Source organism: Oenanthe melanoleuca, unplaced genomic scaffold (genome assembly GCF_029582105.1).
Source record: "Oenanthe melanoleuca isolate GR-GAL-2019-014 unplaced genomic scaffold, OMel1.0 S001, whole genome shotgun sequence".
NCBI classification, from domain to species: Eukaryota; Metazoa; Chordata; class Aves; order Passeriformes; family Muscicapidae; genus Oenanthe; species Oenanthe melanoleuca.
Genome location: NW_026612650.1, coordinates 8523160 through 8542714, shown reverse-complemented (window position 1 = coordinate 8542714; position 19555 = coordinate 8523160). Strand labels below are relative to the sequence as shown.

General features: G+C 52.7%; 1 protein-coding gene and 1 pseudogene across 1 annotated transcript; both read left to right on the top strand.

Moving 5' to 3' along the window:
- Nucleotides 1-10256: 10256 nt before the first annotated feature.
- Nucleotides 10257-14617, top strand: LOC130266031 (serine/threonine-protein kinase par-1-like). The gene is made up of 9 exons (XM_056515359.1): nucleotides 10257-10273; nucleotides 10565-11031; nucleotides 11111-11161; nucleotides 11417-11821; nucleotides 11987-12163; nucleotides 12440-13063; nucleotides 13507-13676; nucleotides 13964-13990; nucleotides 14195-14617. Exons 1-9 carry the CDS (start codon nucleotides 10257-10259, stop codon nucleotides 14258-14260), a joined length of 2004 nt encoding a protein of 667 aa, XP_056371334.1. The 3' UTR covers nucleotides 14261-14617.
- Nucleotides 14618-15090: 473 nt separating this feature from the next.
- LOC130266030 (tubulin-specific chaperone C-like) lies at nucleotides 15091-19386 on the top strand (annotated as a pseudogene).
- The last annotated feature ends 169 nt before the right edge of the window (nucleotides 19387-19555 follow it).

Below are 19555 nucleotides of genomic sequence, written 5' to 3'. Positions count from 1 at the left end.
GGCTTTGTGCTGTAGATCAGGTACAAGAGAAGAAGCGAGTTAATTTAACTCACGCCTGTACTATCAACCCATCTAATGGGTGGGGATTTCAAAGCATATTTCAGTTACTGAAAAGATTGGTTGTTTTTTATTTTTCATGAAACTGGTATCAGCTGAATTCCTCTGAACAGTGTGGAGCTGGCAAGCCAGGAGAGAAAGGTTCTACGACTTGATGTGTTGCCCATTGCCTCCCCACTAGTACAGGATCCCTTTCCTTCCAAGGAGTTGGAAACTCATGGTGGTCTCTAGAATTTGACACTGTCTAGCAAGTAATTGTTTTCACAAGTCATTTTCAAGACCATTATTTCTGTAACTCCCACTCAGTTCTAACTTGGGTTTTTCATTTTTGGGATTTTTTTTATTTCTCTTTACATAAGGAAGTGCTGGTACATACACAATGGCACTATGTCTTATACACAAAAAAGAAAAAAGCTTTTCTTTCCCCATTAGATATCCCCAGTAATCTGCAAACCTCTAACAGAAGGGAATAAAGTGGTCATCCACAAGTTTCACTTTTGCTCTACTTCACTTTTGAGGGGTTTAGTCCCTGCCTTCTTTCCTGCAGAAACACCTAAAACTAGCAAAAACCTGACCTGCCTCAAGACATTTCTGATTATGCCTAATACTGACAAATGAAATTTTGATTAATTGAAATAGCAGAGGGCAGGTCATTCTGAAATACTCTTCAACAGGTCTGTTAGTAATAAGACAACTAATCATTCTTTACATGACTTCACACAGCATAAAATCATAGGGCAGCAAAGCAGTAAGAGGAGAAAAATATTCTTAAAACTGGATCCTTTTCTCCTGTAGAATGTTCCGGTCAGTACTAAAAGAGAGACTGGCAAAGTCTAGTGAGAAGGGGCATTTCTAGTTGAGAATGAGTCCTGCAAAAACATCACCTTACTTGCTGAGCAATACTTCTCCCCAGCTGCATTAAGCCATCCACCTGCATATCAGCAATAAGGATTCATTCCAAAGGGGCTGTACTGAGGATTTGGCAGAAATAACCCTGAGCAAAGGGAGCTGATCCCTTTTTCTGCATCAGCAAAATTATTTCTTCAAGTCTCATCACTCCTATCAGTTCACGACCAGTGATGGCAAAGGAACAATAACAGACTTTCACTGAGGCTTTCAACTTGAAAGCATTGGCTGATCTGGCACAATTCTACATGTCAGGGATCAGGCAAGGCAGGGACAGGGGACAAGGCAGAAGGCATCTCCTCCCCCAGCCTCAGCCTGCAACACTGACCCAAAGAGAGAGAGTCGGGCAAGAGATTGGTCATCGTGAACCTGCCATAGGTGGCTTTGGGTTTGTGCTGTGATAGCATGACAAACTCAGACACTGCATAGGCTGCATCCATTTGGAAGTCTCCTTCTCCTTAACTGGAAAATTCAAAAAGGACTTTCTGTCACAGGAGTCTCCCTGCTTCTCCCAGTGCAAAATCAGTCAGTACCCATAGTCTGCCTTCAGATGTCCAAGGATTCAGCTCAGAACGTGCCCCAAGGAAAGATTTTCTCTTACAAGGACAGGAGGAAGGAGTGGGAACATTTCTCATTTCATGATAAATGCCTTTTTTTTCTCTACTAGTTGTAACACTAGAAAGGCTGCATGGAGATGAAAGGCATGTGCAAGATGGAGAGGAATGTTTCCTTTTCCTGAGCTGCATTTTCAGGGTCTCAAGGTCCCACTCCAGTCCCTGTCACTCAACACTTCACACTGGAAGAATTTTCACTGCACCACTGGAGCACACTCACAGTGACTGGGCTCTGGGAGGTGTCCACTGAGCCCATCAAGGCATCAAAATGAACTTACAGAAATTTTTGAAAGAATGGTTTTTAATCAGGCTTTCAAAATGTCACCTCTGAGTCAAGATTCCAATAGTCATTTTAGGACAAACATACCCTGTACCTACCTGCATGTTCAGAGCTCTCTCTGCTTCTGCTGCTGGATCTTGGCCTTGAGAAAATGGAGGACAAAAGAACATATGAGGAGGGAGACGGTGAAGGGAGGGAAGAGGTGTAGCATGAAAGGAGACAAACCTTCCTAGAGCTTGGTCACTCTGATGAAGGATACAATGCAACACATAAACCCAACAAGACTCAAAGCTGATTAATTGTCCTTAAGCTTTCAGTTGCTGCAGCTAGACAGAGCTGGCCAAGTCTCAGCAAAAACACAGCAGTCATTCTTCAACTTGCATCATAACTCCCCAATCGTGCTGTCTCTCCTTTTGGAGCCAAGTGGCTCCTACAGCCTCTCTGAAGCAGCAAGAGCTGCTAAGCTGAGCCACGAGTCTGTATGGAGGGCAGCTGCTTTGGGACTGCTGCCAAAGCTTGACTTTGCCTGCTCGTGCCTTCCACTGGTGCCAGTCTCGTGCTACATGTGGTCAGAGCAATGCTGTGCCCTGAGAGGGATATTCCACCTCCTTGCTCTTTCAAGTAGAGAAAGGCTTTTTCCACCTGCTGCGCAAGGTGTAGTGTTTCAATAAAACTCTGTTTTCAGTCAGGGTGGGGGGTGATTACCTGTTAGGACTGCCAGAGGCAATGAACTGACTGGTTTGGAAGGGCCATTGAGCTGGGTAAGTTTGGGGATTGATATCTGGTTAGACCACATGAAGGAGCTAATCACGCCCCTGTGGAAAAGCACATTTAAAAACGAAGGAAGCACCGGAAATATTCTTGGCTTCTGGCCTCTGAGGAGGTAACTGGCCGGTCCCCACACGGCTGCGTGGCCAGGTCAGAGCACGGCTGGGCTGAGATTTCTGCCACCGTGGGGCCAGGCCACCGGCACTGCCCAGGCCATGGCACTGCAGGCCACCGGCACTGCCCAGGCCATTGGCACTGCCCAGGCCACCGGCACTGCCAGGCCATTGGCACTGCCCAGGCCACCGGCACTGCCCAGGCCATTGGCACTGCCCAGGCCCTGCGCGGCCGGAGCTGCCAGGGCTGCTCGGCCGCAGTCGGCGCGGCCGGGACTGTCTCAGCAGGGCTCACAAATGAACTTTGCTCACTCCGGGACCAGATCTGGGAGTGGCCCCGCGGCCCGTGCTGGGCACGGCCCCGAGGCCAGGAGCGGCCTGGGCCGGGAGCGGCCGCCGCCATCCCCGTTGCCAGGACTGCGCGGCCGTGGTGTCTCGGCAGGGCTCGCAATGAACTTGGCTCGTTTAGTTCTTTCAGCAGCCATGCAGAGAACAGAAGGACAAAGCGGCAGCAGCGGCTTTTCTTGTTTTTCGGCGCCCCGCGTGAAGGAAAGGCGCAGGGCGGGGCCGGCAGCCAGCGCGGCTTTGCGCAGGGCCGAGGGAACCAGGTGAGCAGCAGCGAGAGGCACGGCAGCGATCTCTGCCTTGCAGAGCCCGATGGCATCAACCTTTCAGCGCTGCAGGACTCTAGAGAACTGTTTAAGTTGATAAAGCTTGAGAGCAAACAAACCTGGGAACACCCTTTGTCTCCCGAATCAGAAAAATGAGAGGTGAGGACACTTAGAGACAACAGCATGGACACTGAAGTCAGTGAAGAGCGAGTAAAATTCTAGATGGGGGGATGTGAGGAGATGCCTCAGTCTGAGGCTGAAATCCTCTTGTAAGGCTATAGAGAAGATATAATTGAGACATCAAACCCTTTCCCTGTAACTCATGAAAATACATTGGGGGCATGCAGCGTTCTAACCACAGCCATGAACAGAGGAAGCAGTGCTGAAGTGAGCAGATGTTGAAGCAATTTTGATTCAAAGAGAAATTTGAATAAAGAGAGATGAGAAACCTTGCCCAGTGATAGCAGTAGAAAAGCCTCTGTTCCCAGAGATGGATGAAGAGAACTTTTGTTTTAGACTAGAACAGCTCATCATTAAAATAGCACCCCAAGAAGCTGACATGGCCCATGAAAGCAGCTGTGGGATAGCTGCGAGGTATGAGAGCGACTGTTCACACTGCGAGCACATTTTCCTTTCCCGGGTGCCTGATTCGCTGTGACATTAAAGCCACGGGAGAACTGTTTCTTGTGGAGAAGTATCCATACATGGCAAGAGAAACTCCTCTCCCTGAGTGAACTGGAGAAAGACTGTTTTAGAGATGGTAAACTGACTGATTTGTCTCTGTACATTGTCAGTGGGCAACAAAAGAAGGTAGGGGGCAGAAGAAGTGTTCTGGAGGTTTATTCTGATTTTTCTTACCTGTGTTGTGTTAATAAAGTTTTTCTTTGCACACTTTAAATTTTGTGCCTGTTTTACCCTCCTTCTCCTAATTGCTTATCTCAAAAGAAACATGAGTAAATATATTCCACTGGGTGTGCTGGCATTTAGCCAGCACTAGACCCACTACACAAGGATATTCAGATTGCACTTGAAAAGCTACCTAAGCTTTTCAATTGGAATGATACTTCTGTGACTCCTTCTGTATTGTTATCACTCGGATAAGCTTGACAGCTACATTTTCTCACACATATCCAAGCTAATATCTTACCATGGGGTACTCTAGCACCTTGCCCTCTTTGCTTTTTAGCCCAGACCTAAATATTAAACATTGATCGGATTATACATCTATACCCCAAAACTTATCTGGGATCTCATTCCACAGTGGAGGCTGAGGCCAAAGCTCAGAGAACTTACTCCTGAAATTTACTTTGGGATCCCTTTCATTCAAACAGTTGGCAACTCACAGCTCTCGGGAATTATACAACTACACCCAGGAAGTAATTGCTTTCCAAAGGTAGTTTTCAGGGCGAGTGTTGTTCTGCAACTCCCACTCAGTTTTGGGTTGGGTTTAGTAGGTTGCTTATACTTCTGATACAAAAAAATTAAGTGCTGCACATAAACAACGACATCCATTAAAAGAAGCAGCACTGGAATGTGAAGACACTTCCCCAGTAGCCAGTATTTGTCCAAACATATTCTAGTGGGTGCTGAAGTTGACAGTCAAGGATCACAGTATTCAGTGATCTCAGGATCCAGACCCATGCAATACAGTTCCCAAATGACACCACAAACATTACAGAGGGAATCAATAGAGAAATCCAGCAGAGGACCCATCTTGAGATGCTCTTAAGCCCTGCCTCCTCTTCCCCACCACCACCTCTGCTCTTGGGACAGATGGTGTGGGGTTTGACATTGAGCTGGATCATCAGAGATGGGCAAAATGGGGAATACACAGAGATTTGCCTAAATACACGGGACAGCTGACTGTGCAAAAGAAGCTCACGAGGCAGGAAGAGCGAGCTGAACAGCACAGTGGAGCAGCAGACACCTTGCCTTACCTCATCTCCTGGGACTCTTGGACATCCAGCTGCAGAGGGCTGTGCAGAGAGCCTGCAGCACTGCCAACACGGGGATGGACTGCCTTGTGGATAGGGGGGATCACAGGCAGTCCCAATGACCCCTTCTTCACATCCCCACCACGGGAATACAGCAAGGATGCCTGGCAAGAGTGGAACAAAGTGCTCAGATGAAGCATCCAGCCTTGCCCCCACTCATGGCTCAAGATATTTACCCATGCTTTGAACTGGTACCTAGCAGGAAAAGACAAGTCAAACTGATGGAGCAGCTTGGCCCAGGATGGGGAATGGAAAGGGAAGTGGTGGGGGAGAGCACATGTCCCAGATTTGGCACCTCTCCCCTCATGCTAACAGTTCTGGAAGGGTGGCTACATTCCCAGCTGGAATCCCGTGTTTGGCATCAGTATGTTCATGGGTGCCACTGCCTCCACTGGCCTTTTGGATGGTATGGGAATGGGTTTAGATCACTATTCTCTCCCTGCCCCTTAGGCACCTCACAGCCACTGCTGATCTCCAGCCACGTCCCCACAAAGCCATTCTGCAGGATGTCAAAACCTGCTTTTCTCAAGCCCCTCATTCCTTCTGCTGCTGCCCTTCCCTCCTACAGTTGCCCAGCAGCCTTTCAGCCCAGAAGCTGCTGAGCTCTCGGGATGCTCGCTGCTCCCCAGCTCCCATACCTCCAGCATCTCAGGCTCACTGGCATCCAGCAAGTTCAGCAGAGCTCCCTGCCCTGCTGCTCTCTGGAAGGTCTCTGCCAGCCCAGGTTTCTCCAGGGCCCCCATGCCATGGCCAGGAAGGGGAGTGGAGGCACTGGGGCCAGATGCACACCCATGCCTACTATCCCATCATTTCTGGCACAGCTAAAGAGCCAAATCAGGACCTGCTCCAAGTGCAGTGAAAGGATCAGATCTGTCAGGGATACATTGGGCCCTTTCTCATCAAGGCTGACATCAAGTACACAAGCCTTGGATTGGACATTCTGTCTCCCAAAGCTGTTGTTCATCTGCCTCCTCCTACACCCCACAGCAAACTCAAAACAACTGCAGGTGCTGGCCCTGCTGCAAAGGCAATCGTGTGCCTGGGCTCTGGGCTGCTCTCCCCATGGCCACCTCCCATCATCCCTTCCCTCTGGACAAAGCCATGCCAGGGCACACAGCTGCCCAGAAGCTGATGAAGTCTAGCAATAACATCAGAGACAGCTGTGCAGAAGGCCATGGCTGTAAACTCAGAAGCTGAGACAACCTGGAACTGACTTTGCAGGACTGCCTGTTTCAGCAAACACCTTTTTCCATCCCAAGCAGACAGGGTTGACAGAAGCAGCACCAAGACATAGACATGGTTCACAGATACCCATAGGTTACTAAATGCAGGAGGATTGCTCAGCCAGACTGACAACTTGAGCTGCCCTGACTGCTTGTTAGGGCTTTATTCAGTTATAAGGCAGAGCAGGAGCCACGACAGAGCCCAGAAACCATTGAAGGACCTCTCCTGCTATTGGTACACGCTGAGGATGTTAAGTCTGCACTACACCCCCATTGCAAAGACAGCCTGAAGTGCAGTGTCCAGCTGAGCTCTCCCTTGTCTCAGCTGCTTCCCTGGGCTCATATCAAAGGAAAAATTCTCAGACTGCTTCCTACTGATGCTTTAAGTTTTAGCTTTCACATTTCCCGCATTCTGTCCTGACTTTGTGTGGGACTCCAAACTTCATATTAAGTGTCAATAGGTTCTCTTCACAGTGGAGATTAACACAAAATTCCTTTTCCAGCTTGAGAATCAAGGACAACTGATATCCAAATAGCATAAACAATGGCAAAGTGAAGGGAGTGAATTCGGACAATAGAACTTTGTGACCTGAAACTGTAACTGGACAATTAACCCCAACATGTTGATGGAGCAATACTTATAAAAGTGTAGGAACTTGTGAGCAGCACCCGTCTTGGATCCATCCTGGGTGTAGCCCGGGCCAGGCTCTTCTAATGCCCAAGGTGTATCCTTTTAAGGGCTCTTAATAATACCTACTTTATTCTTTTAACTCTGTCTAGTGTCTGTTCCAGATCAGCCTCTCTAGGAATCACTAGTGCATAAAGTGACAATCTATCACACAGGACTTGGCTTGGACTCCTTACCTCACGCCCTTTTCCCTCAGAACTCTGCTCCTGGTTGCTCCTACTGCTATCTTTGTGGCCAATGCCATTTTCTCCACTCTCTTCCTCTCACTGCACACTGGGCTTGGCAGCCTGGAAGGAGAGCTCTTCCGGATGGGAGGCAATGGCTTGGAGGGAAGGAGCATAGAGGGAGGGAGACCTGGAAAGATTCTTGGCAGTACCGTTGGGAGACAGGCCTGCAAAGTGAAGATACAAATTTAACAGAGGCCACAATGCCAACCTAAAGCATCTAAAGCTCCATGTTGCATGGGACACATTTCCTGGAAACTGCTAAATAGCTGCACAGGGAAACATGCTCCTGCCAGCAGCCCCTTGAGGCAGGCCAGGGCCACACCCTGACCCACTTGCACAGAGCTCCCAGGGGAGCAGCCTGGCCTCTGGGCTGCCCTGGACAGCAGGAGCCCAGAGCCCTGTGCTTTCCAGCAATGGCTCAGCTGCACATGCAGCCTCCTGCTCCTCTCCCTGCCCCACAGCTGAGCAGCCCTACAGCTCCACGGGGCACTGGCAGCACAGCTCATGGCAGGGGCACCTGCAGGGCAGAACTGTTCCCTGGCAATGGGCACAGGCTCTCCAGGCTGGCACAAGACCCTTCCTCCTGCCAGAGAGCGGCCCAGCTCCCACCTTACCTCTGTGGAGGCTGAGCCCTGCTCACAAGAAACAGGTGAGTTAGATGACCTTCCTCCTTTATCATACCATATGCATGTCCAATGGTTGAAACTCTAGAGGGACTTTTGGATTCTTGAGAAAATTTCTATGTTTTTATTTTTCATGGATCTACATGTGTTTAATCCTCTGAACACTTGAGTTATCATGTCTGAAGGGAAAGGTGGAAAGCTTCAATGAGGGGAGGAAAGATTTCTTCTTGATGGTGGCCTTTTGTGAATACCCAGTAAAGAGCCACACAGCTGTGACTGCTATTTCTGCAAAGCTCAAAGAGCTCTCAGCAAGCAGGCAGGCCTTGCTGGTGGTTTTATAGCCCATAATATCATCCTCAGTGTTGGATCAATCACCAAGCAGAGGAAGAACAGGAAATTTATCTCTAGTGAGACCCAACATTGATGGTCAAGAAAGAAACAGGACTTGCATCTTGTGACCATGTCCATTTGTGGTCATCTGTGGCCACAGTCCCTGACCGGGTGGCAGTATGAGTGATTTGGCTACTGTCAAAAAGGAGAAAGCAGAGTAAACTAATGACAGAATGTTGTGATGCCATGGGCGTCCTTGCAGGATCACCTGTAGCTGTCAGCCACCAACTCTGAATAGGGACACCACTGACCATCATGGACCAATTTTCCCTGAACACTGGTGGGATTTTTCTTCATTTGGCTCAGGCCTTTCAGTCCTTTCTATCCTCACCTTTTCCTTCTGTGGCCTTTCCTTTTCTAGTAGAATCCATGTTGAACCCGTGCTTCTGTCTCACAGAAGTATCTGGGTTTGAATTTGGGAATCTCTCTGGGATAGACAGCGACAGGAGCTGGTCCCCAGCCCTAGAACAAGGTGGGGTGACTCCGATCGCCAGCAGTGGGCACAGACAGCAGAGCCAGACGCGTCTCCTGCCGCTGTGTCCGTGTCACCCACAACCTTCCCAGCCCCAGCGCGGGGCTGCCCCTTTGTGACGCGCTCGCCCGTGGTTCTCTCGTTTCCATGGCCACAGAACCCCCGCCCCAGCTCCATCCCTTTCCTTCCCTTCCCAAGGGCAGCCAGCCCTGGGCCCTGCCAGGCCTGAGGGTTTGACACTGTCTAGGAAGCTGATGCTTTCCAAAGCTGCTTTTCAAGGCCTTCATTTCTGTAATTCCCACTCAGTTCTGGGTTGCAGCTTGTTGGCTGGGGATTTTGTTTATTTCTCTTCACAACAAATAAAGTGCTGTGACTCAACCAGGCGTTGGAAGTAAAGAAGCTTTGCACTCCCAGTAGATGACCCCGAATTCAGTTGGCCGATATCATTAGGGAACTGACCATCCAAACGTTCCACCTTTGCTCTGCTTCATTGCTTCAGGGGTTTATTCCCTGCTTTCTTTATTGCACAGACACTGAAACCCAACATAAACAGGATTTGCCTCAAAATATTTCTGATCTTGGCGCTTCTGACAATTCAAAAGTTTCTTAATGGAAATGGCATGGGGCAAGTTCTTCTGAAATACTCTGCAACAGAGCGGTTAAAACTAATCATGCTTGATTTGGCAGAACTGAGCATGAGCCAAGGCACCAGTGGGTCTGATCCCTTTTCCTGCATCAGCAAAATTATTTCTTCAAGTCTCATCTTTCCTATCTCTTCAAAGAAGCTTTTCACTCTTCATTCGATGGCCCCAGTATTTAGTGGGCCAATATGATCAGTGTATCTGTAGGGTGGAAATTGGCCATGCAAAGGTTCTCCTTCATTGTGGCATTTATTCCTGCTTTCTTTCCTGCAGACACACCCAAACCCAACACTGCAACACCAGCCTCAAAACGATTCTCATTTTGACTGTCCCTGAAAATTCAGAACCATCCTCAGAGTGTTTCCCTGTTCCCAGGGACAGGCTCCAAGGCTGGGCTCTCACTGGCACGGAATGAAGAAGAGCTGCTGCACTTGCCAGTGGCTCGGGGGCTCACGATCAGTGCTTTGAATGCAGCTTTTGTGCACACTCTGCCTCCCTGAGCCGAGCAGCATTCCTGGGCATGGACACCCCTGCTGCAGCCAACATCCTCGCAGCACAGCTGCAGGAATGAGATTGCAGCAAGTCCCGCCTGAAGGAGTCTCCAGTCTGCTGCAGCCCTTCACCTGCAGTGGAATCATCTTGTGCTGCCATGGGGGAGCAAAGGGGGTGAGGGGCTCTTTGCAGATGCGGGTCTCCTCAATGTGCTGCTGCTGCTGCTCCCTGGGCCTGATTCAGCTGCTGGTGCCTTTCCCACAGCTGTACTAGGAGCCTGCCTGGAAAAATGACACTGCCAGTGCAAGTGACAGCCACCCATCCTGCCATGGCCCTGCCCACAGGGCGTCCTGCCTACCAAACTGCTCCAGTCAGGTGGTGTTAGACAACATAAAACACATTCAAACAATGCATTTTCCACATTCTGTTAAAATCATGGCCACACAGTCCACATGTTTGGGGCAGACTGCTGTCGGCAGAATGGGGGCAGCCCATTTTGGAAGCTCTTTTGAAGAGCCTCTGGCAGAGCTCCTCGCTCCGGTGGTGCCGGTGCTGGAGCAGCACCGTGTTTTGGCTCCGCCTGGCGCGGGCCCTGGCCCGGCCCCGGCCCCCGAACGAGGCCCCTCCCGCGGCTCCGCCCGCAGCCGCCCCGCAGCCGCCCGGCTCCCGGCCCGCGGCCGGCGGCTTCCCCGGTGCGAGCCCCGCCGCCCGTCAGCTCGGCCGCCGGCCCCGAGCCGCCGGAGCCCGGGGCGGCTCGGGAAGCAGCAGCGCCCGGGGCGGGCGGGTGCCCCGGGCAGAATGGCGAGGGCGCCGTGCCGTCCGCACGGGCGGAGAAGCCTCCCCTGGAGCAGCTCTAGCGGGAGGGCCCGCTGCTGGGGAGCGGCGGCTGCGGCAGCGTTTACGCCGGGACCCGGCTCGCCGACGGCGCCCCGGTAAGAGACGGGGCCGGCTGGGAGCGGGGAGCGGGACGGCGGGCGGCGAGCTGAGCCCGGCGCTGGCCTTGGCTTGCAGGTGGCCATCGGGCGAGTGGCCCGGGATCGCATCTGGGAGTGGGCGCGGCTGGTGAGTGAGCGGGGCCAGCGGGAGCAGCCGGCGGGGCGAGCCGGGCGGGGCGAAGGCCAGGCCCGGCAGGGTGGGTGGCAGCCGGGACGCTGCGAGGGGAGCGAGCGTGGAGGGAGCGGGGAGGGAGCGTGGAGGGAGCGGGGGCCGCGCAGCGTCCCGGGCCGGGCAGTGGCGAGCTGCGGCGGGGCCGGGCAGGGGGTGCCGAAGGCGCGGCGCAGCATCGGCCCCGCTGACGGCATCGCGGTCCCCCCGCAGCACGACGGCGCCCTTGTGCCCTGGAGCTGGTGCTCAAGTGGATGGTGTCGTGCCCTGGCTTGGGCGGCGTCGTGCGGCTCCTGGACTGGTTCGAGCTGCCCGACGGCTTCGCGCTGGTCATGGAGCGTCCGGAGCGCTGCCGGGACCTGTGGCACTTGCTGGAGGCGGGCGGGTCCCTGGCAGAGCCCGTGGCGCGGGGGCTGTTCCGCCAGGTGCTGCAGGCCGTGCGGCACTGCACCAGCCGCGGCGTCCTGCACCGCGACATCAAGGCCGAGAACATCCTCGTCGACCTGGCCACCGGCGAGGCCAAGCTCATCTACTTCGGCTGCGGCACCATCCTCCAGGACACCTTCTACACCTGGATGGCAGGTGAGCCCAAAGCCAGGGCCCAGCCGTGCAGCAGAGGTTCTCTCCTTTGGTGGCACAAGGGGAAGACAGAGGGAGGGGGAATCCTTCTTGAGCCAGCTGCAGCCAAGCTGCTTTTCGGCGGGGGCAGGGGCCGGCTGTTGTGGAGCTGGCTGGGAGGGAGGGAGCAGCATCGGCCTGATGAGCTGCATCTGTGTCCCATAGGAACGCAAGAGTACTACCCGCCGGAGTGGATCCTCTTTGGCTGCTTCCACGGCCAGCCAGCCACTATCTGGTCCCTGGGCATCCTGCTCTATCACCTGGTGTGCGGGCACCTTCCTTTCAGAACTGGAGGGGACATCGTCCGGGGCCAGCTCTTCTTCCTGCCCCAGGTGTCTCAAGGTGGGGATGTGCCTTCAAGGCACGGAAGCAAGAAAGGGTTTGGGAGTGGGCAGCTGGCACATCAGTGTCCTGCTCTTGCAGCTTGGGAGGAGGTCGATCTCCTGTGCTTAGCTGGAGGAGGCGGCACGTGTGCCTCTGTGCTGCTCACCTCCGAAAGGGAAGATGGATGGGAAGCTTTGGGTGCAGCTCCAAGCACTCCTAGTGTGGCGTGGGCACCGTGGAATCTGGGAGAGCATGGCCAGGAGCTGACCAGCGGTTCCTGGTTTCTCTCTGCAGATTGCCAGCACCTCATCAGGTGGTGTTTATCCATGGACCCTGCAGACAGGCCATGCCTGGAAGACCTTGTAGAGCATTCTTGGCTGCAGAAGCCCCACCTGGCCCAGGAGAGAGCAGAGATCCATCCCTCTGCACAGCAGGATCCAGGAGCCCAGCAAGTACCAGCTGCTCGCGTCTCGTGGCGCTCAAAGAAATCCCCAGAGCGTTTCCCTGCGGCCGCGGCACGGAGCAGAGAGCGCAGCCCAGGAGATGCTTCCGCGGGTTCCCGCGAGTTGTGGAGGGAGCGGCTCAGGGCTCCCCGTCCTGTTGGAGAAGTCTTGGCACAGTGCGGTGAAGTTCCCCGGAGTGAAAAGGGGAAACATCCCCCTGCAGCTCAATGGCATCGTGGTGTCCCTGCAAGCCGAGGCACAGCTGGCGTGTTCTTGTGGAGCGCGACGCGGAGCCGGAGAACCGTCCTCGAGCTGGCCGCTGGTGGGGCAAAGCCGATGGGCTTTGGTTTGGCCCCTTCCTGGAGGACACGCTCTGCACCCCGACAAAATCAAGATGAGTCCCCAGCTGGCGCAGGGGCGGGGGGATGCTCGTGCTTCCAGGCACGGCAGGGCTCGGCCTGGCCACGCGCCGCAGGTTCCCCGCTTGGTGGCAATGGGGAATATTGATCTTTCCGCCGCCCGCCCGGCTGCTTTTTGGCGGGACATGGGACGGGTGTTGTGGAAGGGGAGCCGGCTCCTGTCCTCATTGAGAGCTTCTGCCAGCATGCCTGCCACGGACTGGGGTGGGGGCAGCCAGTCTGACCAAAGCATCCATCCGTGTGGATGGGGAGCAGCAGAGGGGATGGGATCTGAAGCCGTGCCCCAGCTGCTCTGCTTTGCAGGCCCTTGAGGAAGGGATGGGCTTACGGGCAGGAAAGGTGGGGTTTTTCCCACCCTTGGAGAGGTTTCATTCTCGACTGGATTGGTCAGACCCTCCCCAGGCCCATGAAACGGTGATAACCTTTGGTGCTTTTTCTTTTTTGGTCCCAGGTCTTGTTTGGAAGTGACTTTCATGCAATTGTTCTTTGTTTTTTCCAGGAAGATTGCACCCGGTGCCTGGACCGGGTGGGGGAGCACCGGCACCGTCCGTGGAGCCCGTCCAGTGCCGGCGCTACCCCGGGGGGCCACGGTGTGCGGGGACATCCCCTTCAGGAAGGACGAGGGCCTCGTGTGGGATCAGCTCCTCTCCTGGCAGCAGGTCTCCAGAGGTGGGTACCTGGTTCCACAGCACAGGTGGCAGAAGGGCTCGGGGCAGAGGGCAGCAGGCACACAAGAATCTCGCTCTTGCAGCTGCTGAGGAGGTTGCTGTGCGGTGCTGAAGCAGAAGAGGTGGAGCGTGGCCTGCCATGCTGCTCTCCTCTAAAAATGAGAGCATGGCTTGGGAGGTTTGGGCTCTGAGCACAGCCAGCAGCCTGGCCCTCGCACAGGCCGTGGTGGGACACGGGGGCCAGGAGCCTGTTGCGACTGACCGTGGCTTTCTGGTTTCTCTCCCCAGGCTACCAGCACCTCATGCCATGGAAACGGCACCGCTCGGCTGCCAGTCTGGGAGGGCTGGAGGGTGGCGGGAGTTCACTTGCTGTCAAAAATAAATATTTTTCTTGTCATTATCATCATCATCATCATAGCATTTCTTTCATCCTTTTCCAAGCTTTTGGCCTCACTTCTTCCACGGAAATCTTTTTTTGTCCTTCCTCAGCCACTTGGTGGCATTTGGGATGGGGAGATTAAGCAACGTGAAAAATTCAGCAGCGGCTCCTGTTGCCAACTGCAGCAGCCCCTTCAAGGACCCTGAGCTTCCACCAAGGTCTGCGTGTGCCTTGCAAAAGGGAGTGCCTTGCAGGGATGGAGCTGTCAACCCACTGCAAAAGCTGGGAGGAAATCAGAAGCAGCAAAATGCCATTTTGGCTCAAAGGCTGCCCAGATTCTTCATGTTTTCCTTCTACTCCAAGATAGGCAGGCAGGGCTGGACTCCAGCAAGGTTCAAGTTCTTGGTGCTCCCTGGCATCAAAGGCATCAAGTAAACTCTTGTATGCACTGATTGCAATAAGGGAACTGAAGGAAAAAAGGAGATGTCAGAAGGGTCAGGCAGGTGAAGCAGCTGGGCTGGGGCCCCTCGCTGTCTTTTCTCCCCGACATGGCTCAGCTCACAGACTCTTGGGCTTGGAGCAGGGCTGCTCTGCTTCTGCCAGCACCATGGCCCTGCTCTTGGACAAACAGTTTTCTGCTTGGAGAGCCCTGCATACTGCTCCACACATCTTTCATAAAGGCCGTAAAACCAACTCCAAACACTCGGCTTATAGCAGCTTTCCACGCAGGGCTGCAGAAATCCAGGAAAACTGCAAGTGAGTGCTGGAAGGCTTTTGTCCTGTTCCTGCCAGCAGAATTCTCCATGATCTGATGCAATTTTATTCACAGGTAACATGAGAGCTGAGGTTTTTCAATTAAAATGTTTGATGATGAGTAACAAGCCTTGGGAGCATGAGGTACAGGGCTGTCATGTGAAAGCATGAGCATATCCTCCAAAGTGATCCATTTAATTGTCCATTTTATTACTCTTTTATTCATTCCACACTAATATGGCAAGCCAAGCTTCTCTGGGGCAAAACAGGCAGGGGATGCACGATGGTCCCTTGCAGGGTCAGCGGGGCTGGCAGTGACCAAGCAGGCAATCTGCTTCATGGTGAACCACTACAGAGCTATATCCCAATGTGGGTTTAAGTAGCATGGGATTGTTAACAGCTCCTTTCCTGCATGAGATACAAAAAGAAGGTCCCAAATGATCTTGTTGCAAGCATGCAGTAAAGAACTGATCCTGCTATCCTAACGAAGCTTTGCTTTGGCAATTACACTCTTCCCATTCGTATTTATACAAAGACACTTCACGTTTCTCCCCACACTTGCAGTGCTGGCATTCCTGTTTCCCATTTACTGTTTTTCTCCAGAGAGTGATGGTGTTTTTGATGCTGTTTTGAAACAAAAAGCCCTGACATCTGGACATCCTGAAGGAGCATGAAATGCTGATTAAGTGTTGATATTGGTAGCTACCCAGATCTTCACTTAGCAGTACTCTGAAGCACCAGCAGGAGGACCAGGCATCATTCCCATCCATGGATGTTCACGTTGCTGGTGTGCAAGAGCAATGACTTTGAGGAGGGATAAAAATGCCCCTATTCAAACAGTGGGTGTGCAAGGAGATGTGAAGTTTCACTGCCTTTTCTAGGATATTTTAGAAAGATCTAAGAGACTATTGTGGCATAATTTTGTCTCCAGAGGAATCCCCAGACGACACATTCACTCTGCTGGTGATGGCAACCCCATCACACACTAGTTTTCCCTGCAACACGCCACCCTGCCTCGGCTTTACTAGGCCAGGACTAGACCCATAGCTAAGCAAACACATAGAGTTTGACATACAGGTTTTCCTTCAGAAACAGGTTTTCCTTCAGAAAACCTAACACATTCACATTCATTTTCTTCTGTAACATCAGAAACTGGCAAGCAGGAGGACTTTGCTGTCAAAAGGTCACAGTTCACACTGGGCCCAAAAGTGTTTTTTCCAAAGGCAAAGCAAATTGAAATGTGAAATTTAGAAGCTTCAAATTGATGCCTTAAGATCCAAGTTTGCTGTTCTGCTTGGGTATGCTTTCTGTTGTGCTTTAGGGTGAAAAGGCGAAACAGTCCGATACCAGCTATGGACTCAAGGACAGTTTCTTCAGACTCCAGGCCCAAAGTATAAACAGTGTGAGAAGAGGAGGGCAGGCCAGCCAGGAGAAGAGGAGGAGGACACCTTACAATTGAGACTATTAATTGGATGGTTGACTCCTGTATGTAAATGGACTGAAGTCTATAAAAATGTGAAATCATGTGACCAAGCTCTCTTTTGCATCCACCTTGGAGCCACTCAGGCAGGGCGGGGGCCACGCTGTGGCACTGTTGCTGCCAGGGTGTGGCCTTTGAAGGCCTTTCAATAAATACCTATTTATTTCCCCTAATCTGTGTGATCTCTGTTGCAGCTCCTAAAGGCAACAGTTTTTGGTGAGCCAGGCAGGAGAGGAGGCATCTGGAAAAATCCCTGGACTGAGGCCGGCAGCTCTGGAAAGGCCCAGCGGAGGTCCAGAGATATCAGAGCCAAGAACCCTGGGAACAGAGATGTGTGAGTGACGGAATAAAAGGTATTCTGTTAGTTTAGCATCTGGGTTAGGTGCTAATAGGATTTGTAATTTGTAATTTTGTGAAGTGTGAATTTGTTTTGGAGAACCTCAGCACAACAATTCTGCTCTTTATCTGTAACAAGGACTGCCTTCATAAAGAGCAGGTTTGAATTGCAGTGCTCTTGGCTTGAAGCCAAAGAGAGGTGCAGTTAATTAGTGTCTGTGCTGTGGCTCAGAGGGTCGTGGTTTCAAATCCCGACTGTTTGTTTTGTGCTTTGCTGTATATTTCAGGATATCAGAATGGGTTGCACATCCTCTTCTGAATCTGATAATAATAGTATTCCAAGAGATAGCCCTTTGGGGCTAATATTGAAAAGCTGGGCAAATCTGATTGGAGAGGAGTCCGAGCTTTCAAAACCTAAACTTATTAGACTCTCGGAAAAAAATTTGGCCAGTGTATGAATTAGATAATGGGGAAACCTGGCCTAAGTTTGGAAGTTTAAATCGAAAATTAATATCAAGTTTAATATCCCAACTACGTAGAAATAAATTTTTTGAAGAGCTAAAATATGCCGGCTTTTCCTGATATTAGCATGTGAGCTGGACCGGGAAAAGGAGAAAGAGCATATATTAGTCTTAAAGGATAAAAAGAAGGAGCCAACTTTCAGTAGTTTATATAAAAATCCAGAGGAAGCAGAGAAAGCAGATTTGGACCTGGTAGCGCCTGCCATGAAAGCAGAATCGGTCCCAGCTGCGCTGGGCACGGGCTCGGGCCGGGGCACGGCCCCTCCTCCCGCAGCCCCGCAGAGGGGGAAAGGGGGGCACGGCTCAGGCAGGGCCCCGGTCAGTGAAGGAGGAGGAAGGTGGGCCCTGGCAGCCATGCACACTGCCCGAGCTGCCGTCTGCAGCAACTCCTCCCGAAACCCGCAAAGGGGGGCACGGCTCAGGCAGGGCCCCGGTCAGTGAAGGAGGAGGAAGGGGGCCCTGGCAGCCATGCACACTGCCCGAGCTGCCGTCTGCAGCAACTCCTCCCGAAACCCGCAAAGGGGGGCACGGCTCAGGCAGGGCCCCGGTCAGTGAGGAGGAGGAAGGGGGCCCTGGCAGCCATGCACACTGCCCGAGCTGCCGTCCCCGGCACCGCCCACGGGGGTCGGGAAAGAGGGAAGAGATGACCAGTGTGTGCAGCCCTCGGTGCCGCCCCGAGAGGGGGCCGGGGGACAAGGCCTTTGACGAAGAAGGAGAGGGAACCGCCCATGGGAGAGGTGGCACCTCCTCTGCTCTTAGGCTTGATGGCTACCGTGGCAACCCCGAAGGCCGGGGCGCGGCCCGTCCTCCCGCAGCCCCGCAAAGGGGAAAAAGGAGGGGGAGCACGGGAAGCGAGGTGACAACAGCGCGTGAAATGGAAGCGGCTGCAGCCGAAGAAGAAATTCGTCTTTCGCGTCCCCAAGAAAGAAGCGGCCCCGAGCGGTGCCCCGCGCCCCGCCGAGCTCGCCGCGCCCGGCCCCGGCCTCGCCAAGGGCGAATCGGGCGGGCCGCCGCTGTGCAGGTTAAGCGGCGCCCAAGACAGAGAGCTAAAGCTGCTGCAGCGGGGCGTGCTGCTGTCGGAGCTGCGCGGCTGCCGGGTGCGGCTCCGCAGCAACCCCAACGCGCTGCGGGTGCGCGACTGCCGCGGATGCCCCGCGCTCTGCGGGCCCGTGCCCACCTCCGTGCGGGTGGAGGCTGCAGCGCCTGCCCGTGCGCGCTGGCCGGTTAGCAGCTCCGCACCCACCGCACCCACCGCACCACCCACTGCTGGGTCTGTGTGCGAGTCACCAGCCGGGCCGTCATCGAAGCCTGTCCCAAGATCTCCTTCGCCCCCTACTTCCAGAGTTACCCTGGTGTCGAGAGAGATTTCGAGTTGTCTGGGCTCAGCAGAAACAAAACAGTAACAACTGGAACCTGGTGGGTGACATTGACTGGCTAACTCATCCATGAACTCTGGGACTTAATCCCCAATATGTAATTAAATAATTCTACTTTATATTTAAATTTAGAACTATAATATATGGCTAGATTTCTTGGTTAAAGAATACCTGTCAAATATTGTTTACTGTTCTTGCACAAGTTGCTGCCCTGCCATAATCTGTAGGTATCACTGTGAAATTTGCCAATTTCTGAAAGACTTTATTGTGAGTTCTAACCTATTGAAGTGGAGCAAAGGCCACTGGTACACGAACGACAGTGAGCCTCTATTAGAGCTGTTGTGCTGCTTTCACTCACCCAGGCAGACTAAATTAGTTACAGTGAAGCTGTCCTGTGCTATGGGCTGTTGATCCGCCTCCCCTCCTCTCCTGGGAGCAATCTGGCAAGAGGGGTACGAAAAGGGTCAGAGCCACAGCTCTGGGTGTGGCCTTTGAAGGCCTTTCAAATAAATACCTCTTTATTTCCCCTAACTCTGTGTGATCTCTCTTCCAGCTCCTAAAGGCAACAAAATGATGATGAAAGGAAACTGCAAAATAATTTCTGGAAAGGCAGCACAGTCAATGATCATGCAGCCCACCAAGAGCTGCAGCTGAATCCAGAATTGCTTGTTCCAGTTATTCAGGAATTCATTACACAGGCAAGCACTGATCCATGGTAACAAATGAACCCATTCCCCTGGGCTGAATGGATCCCAGACTGGGATAAAGATTTGAGGAACCATTGACAAATGTTATTGACCTCACAGTCCACTCATCCTTCTGCAAACAAGTTGCAAACAACACTGTTGGACTGTTGTCCTGGAGAAATGTACATACACGTGACTTCTCCAAAGCAGTGCATCTTTCTCCATGACCTCTTCTAACCTAAACACACCTCTGAGCCAGATCTGGGTGAGACTGCAAAGGAGCAAAGCTTTGGGATTTGGGCACACTTCTCTTTGTTTCTCTGCTCAGGCCTTTTGTGAGCACAGAATA

Coding starts and splice junctions, on each gene's coding strand:
- LOC130266031 (XM_056515359.1), top strand. Junction 11,032..11,110: donor GGCTCGCCGACGGCGCCCCG/GTAAGAGACGGG, acceptor CTTGGCTTGCAG/GTGGCCATCGGGCGAGTGGC. Junction 13,991..14,194: donor GCACCTCATGCCATGGAAAC/GGCACCGCTCGG, acceptor GATGGGGAGATT/AAGCAACGTGAAAAATTCAG.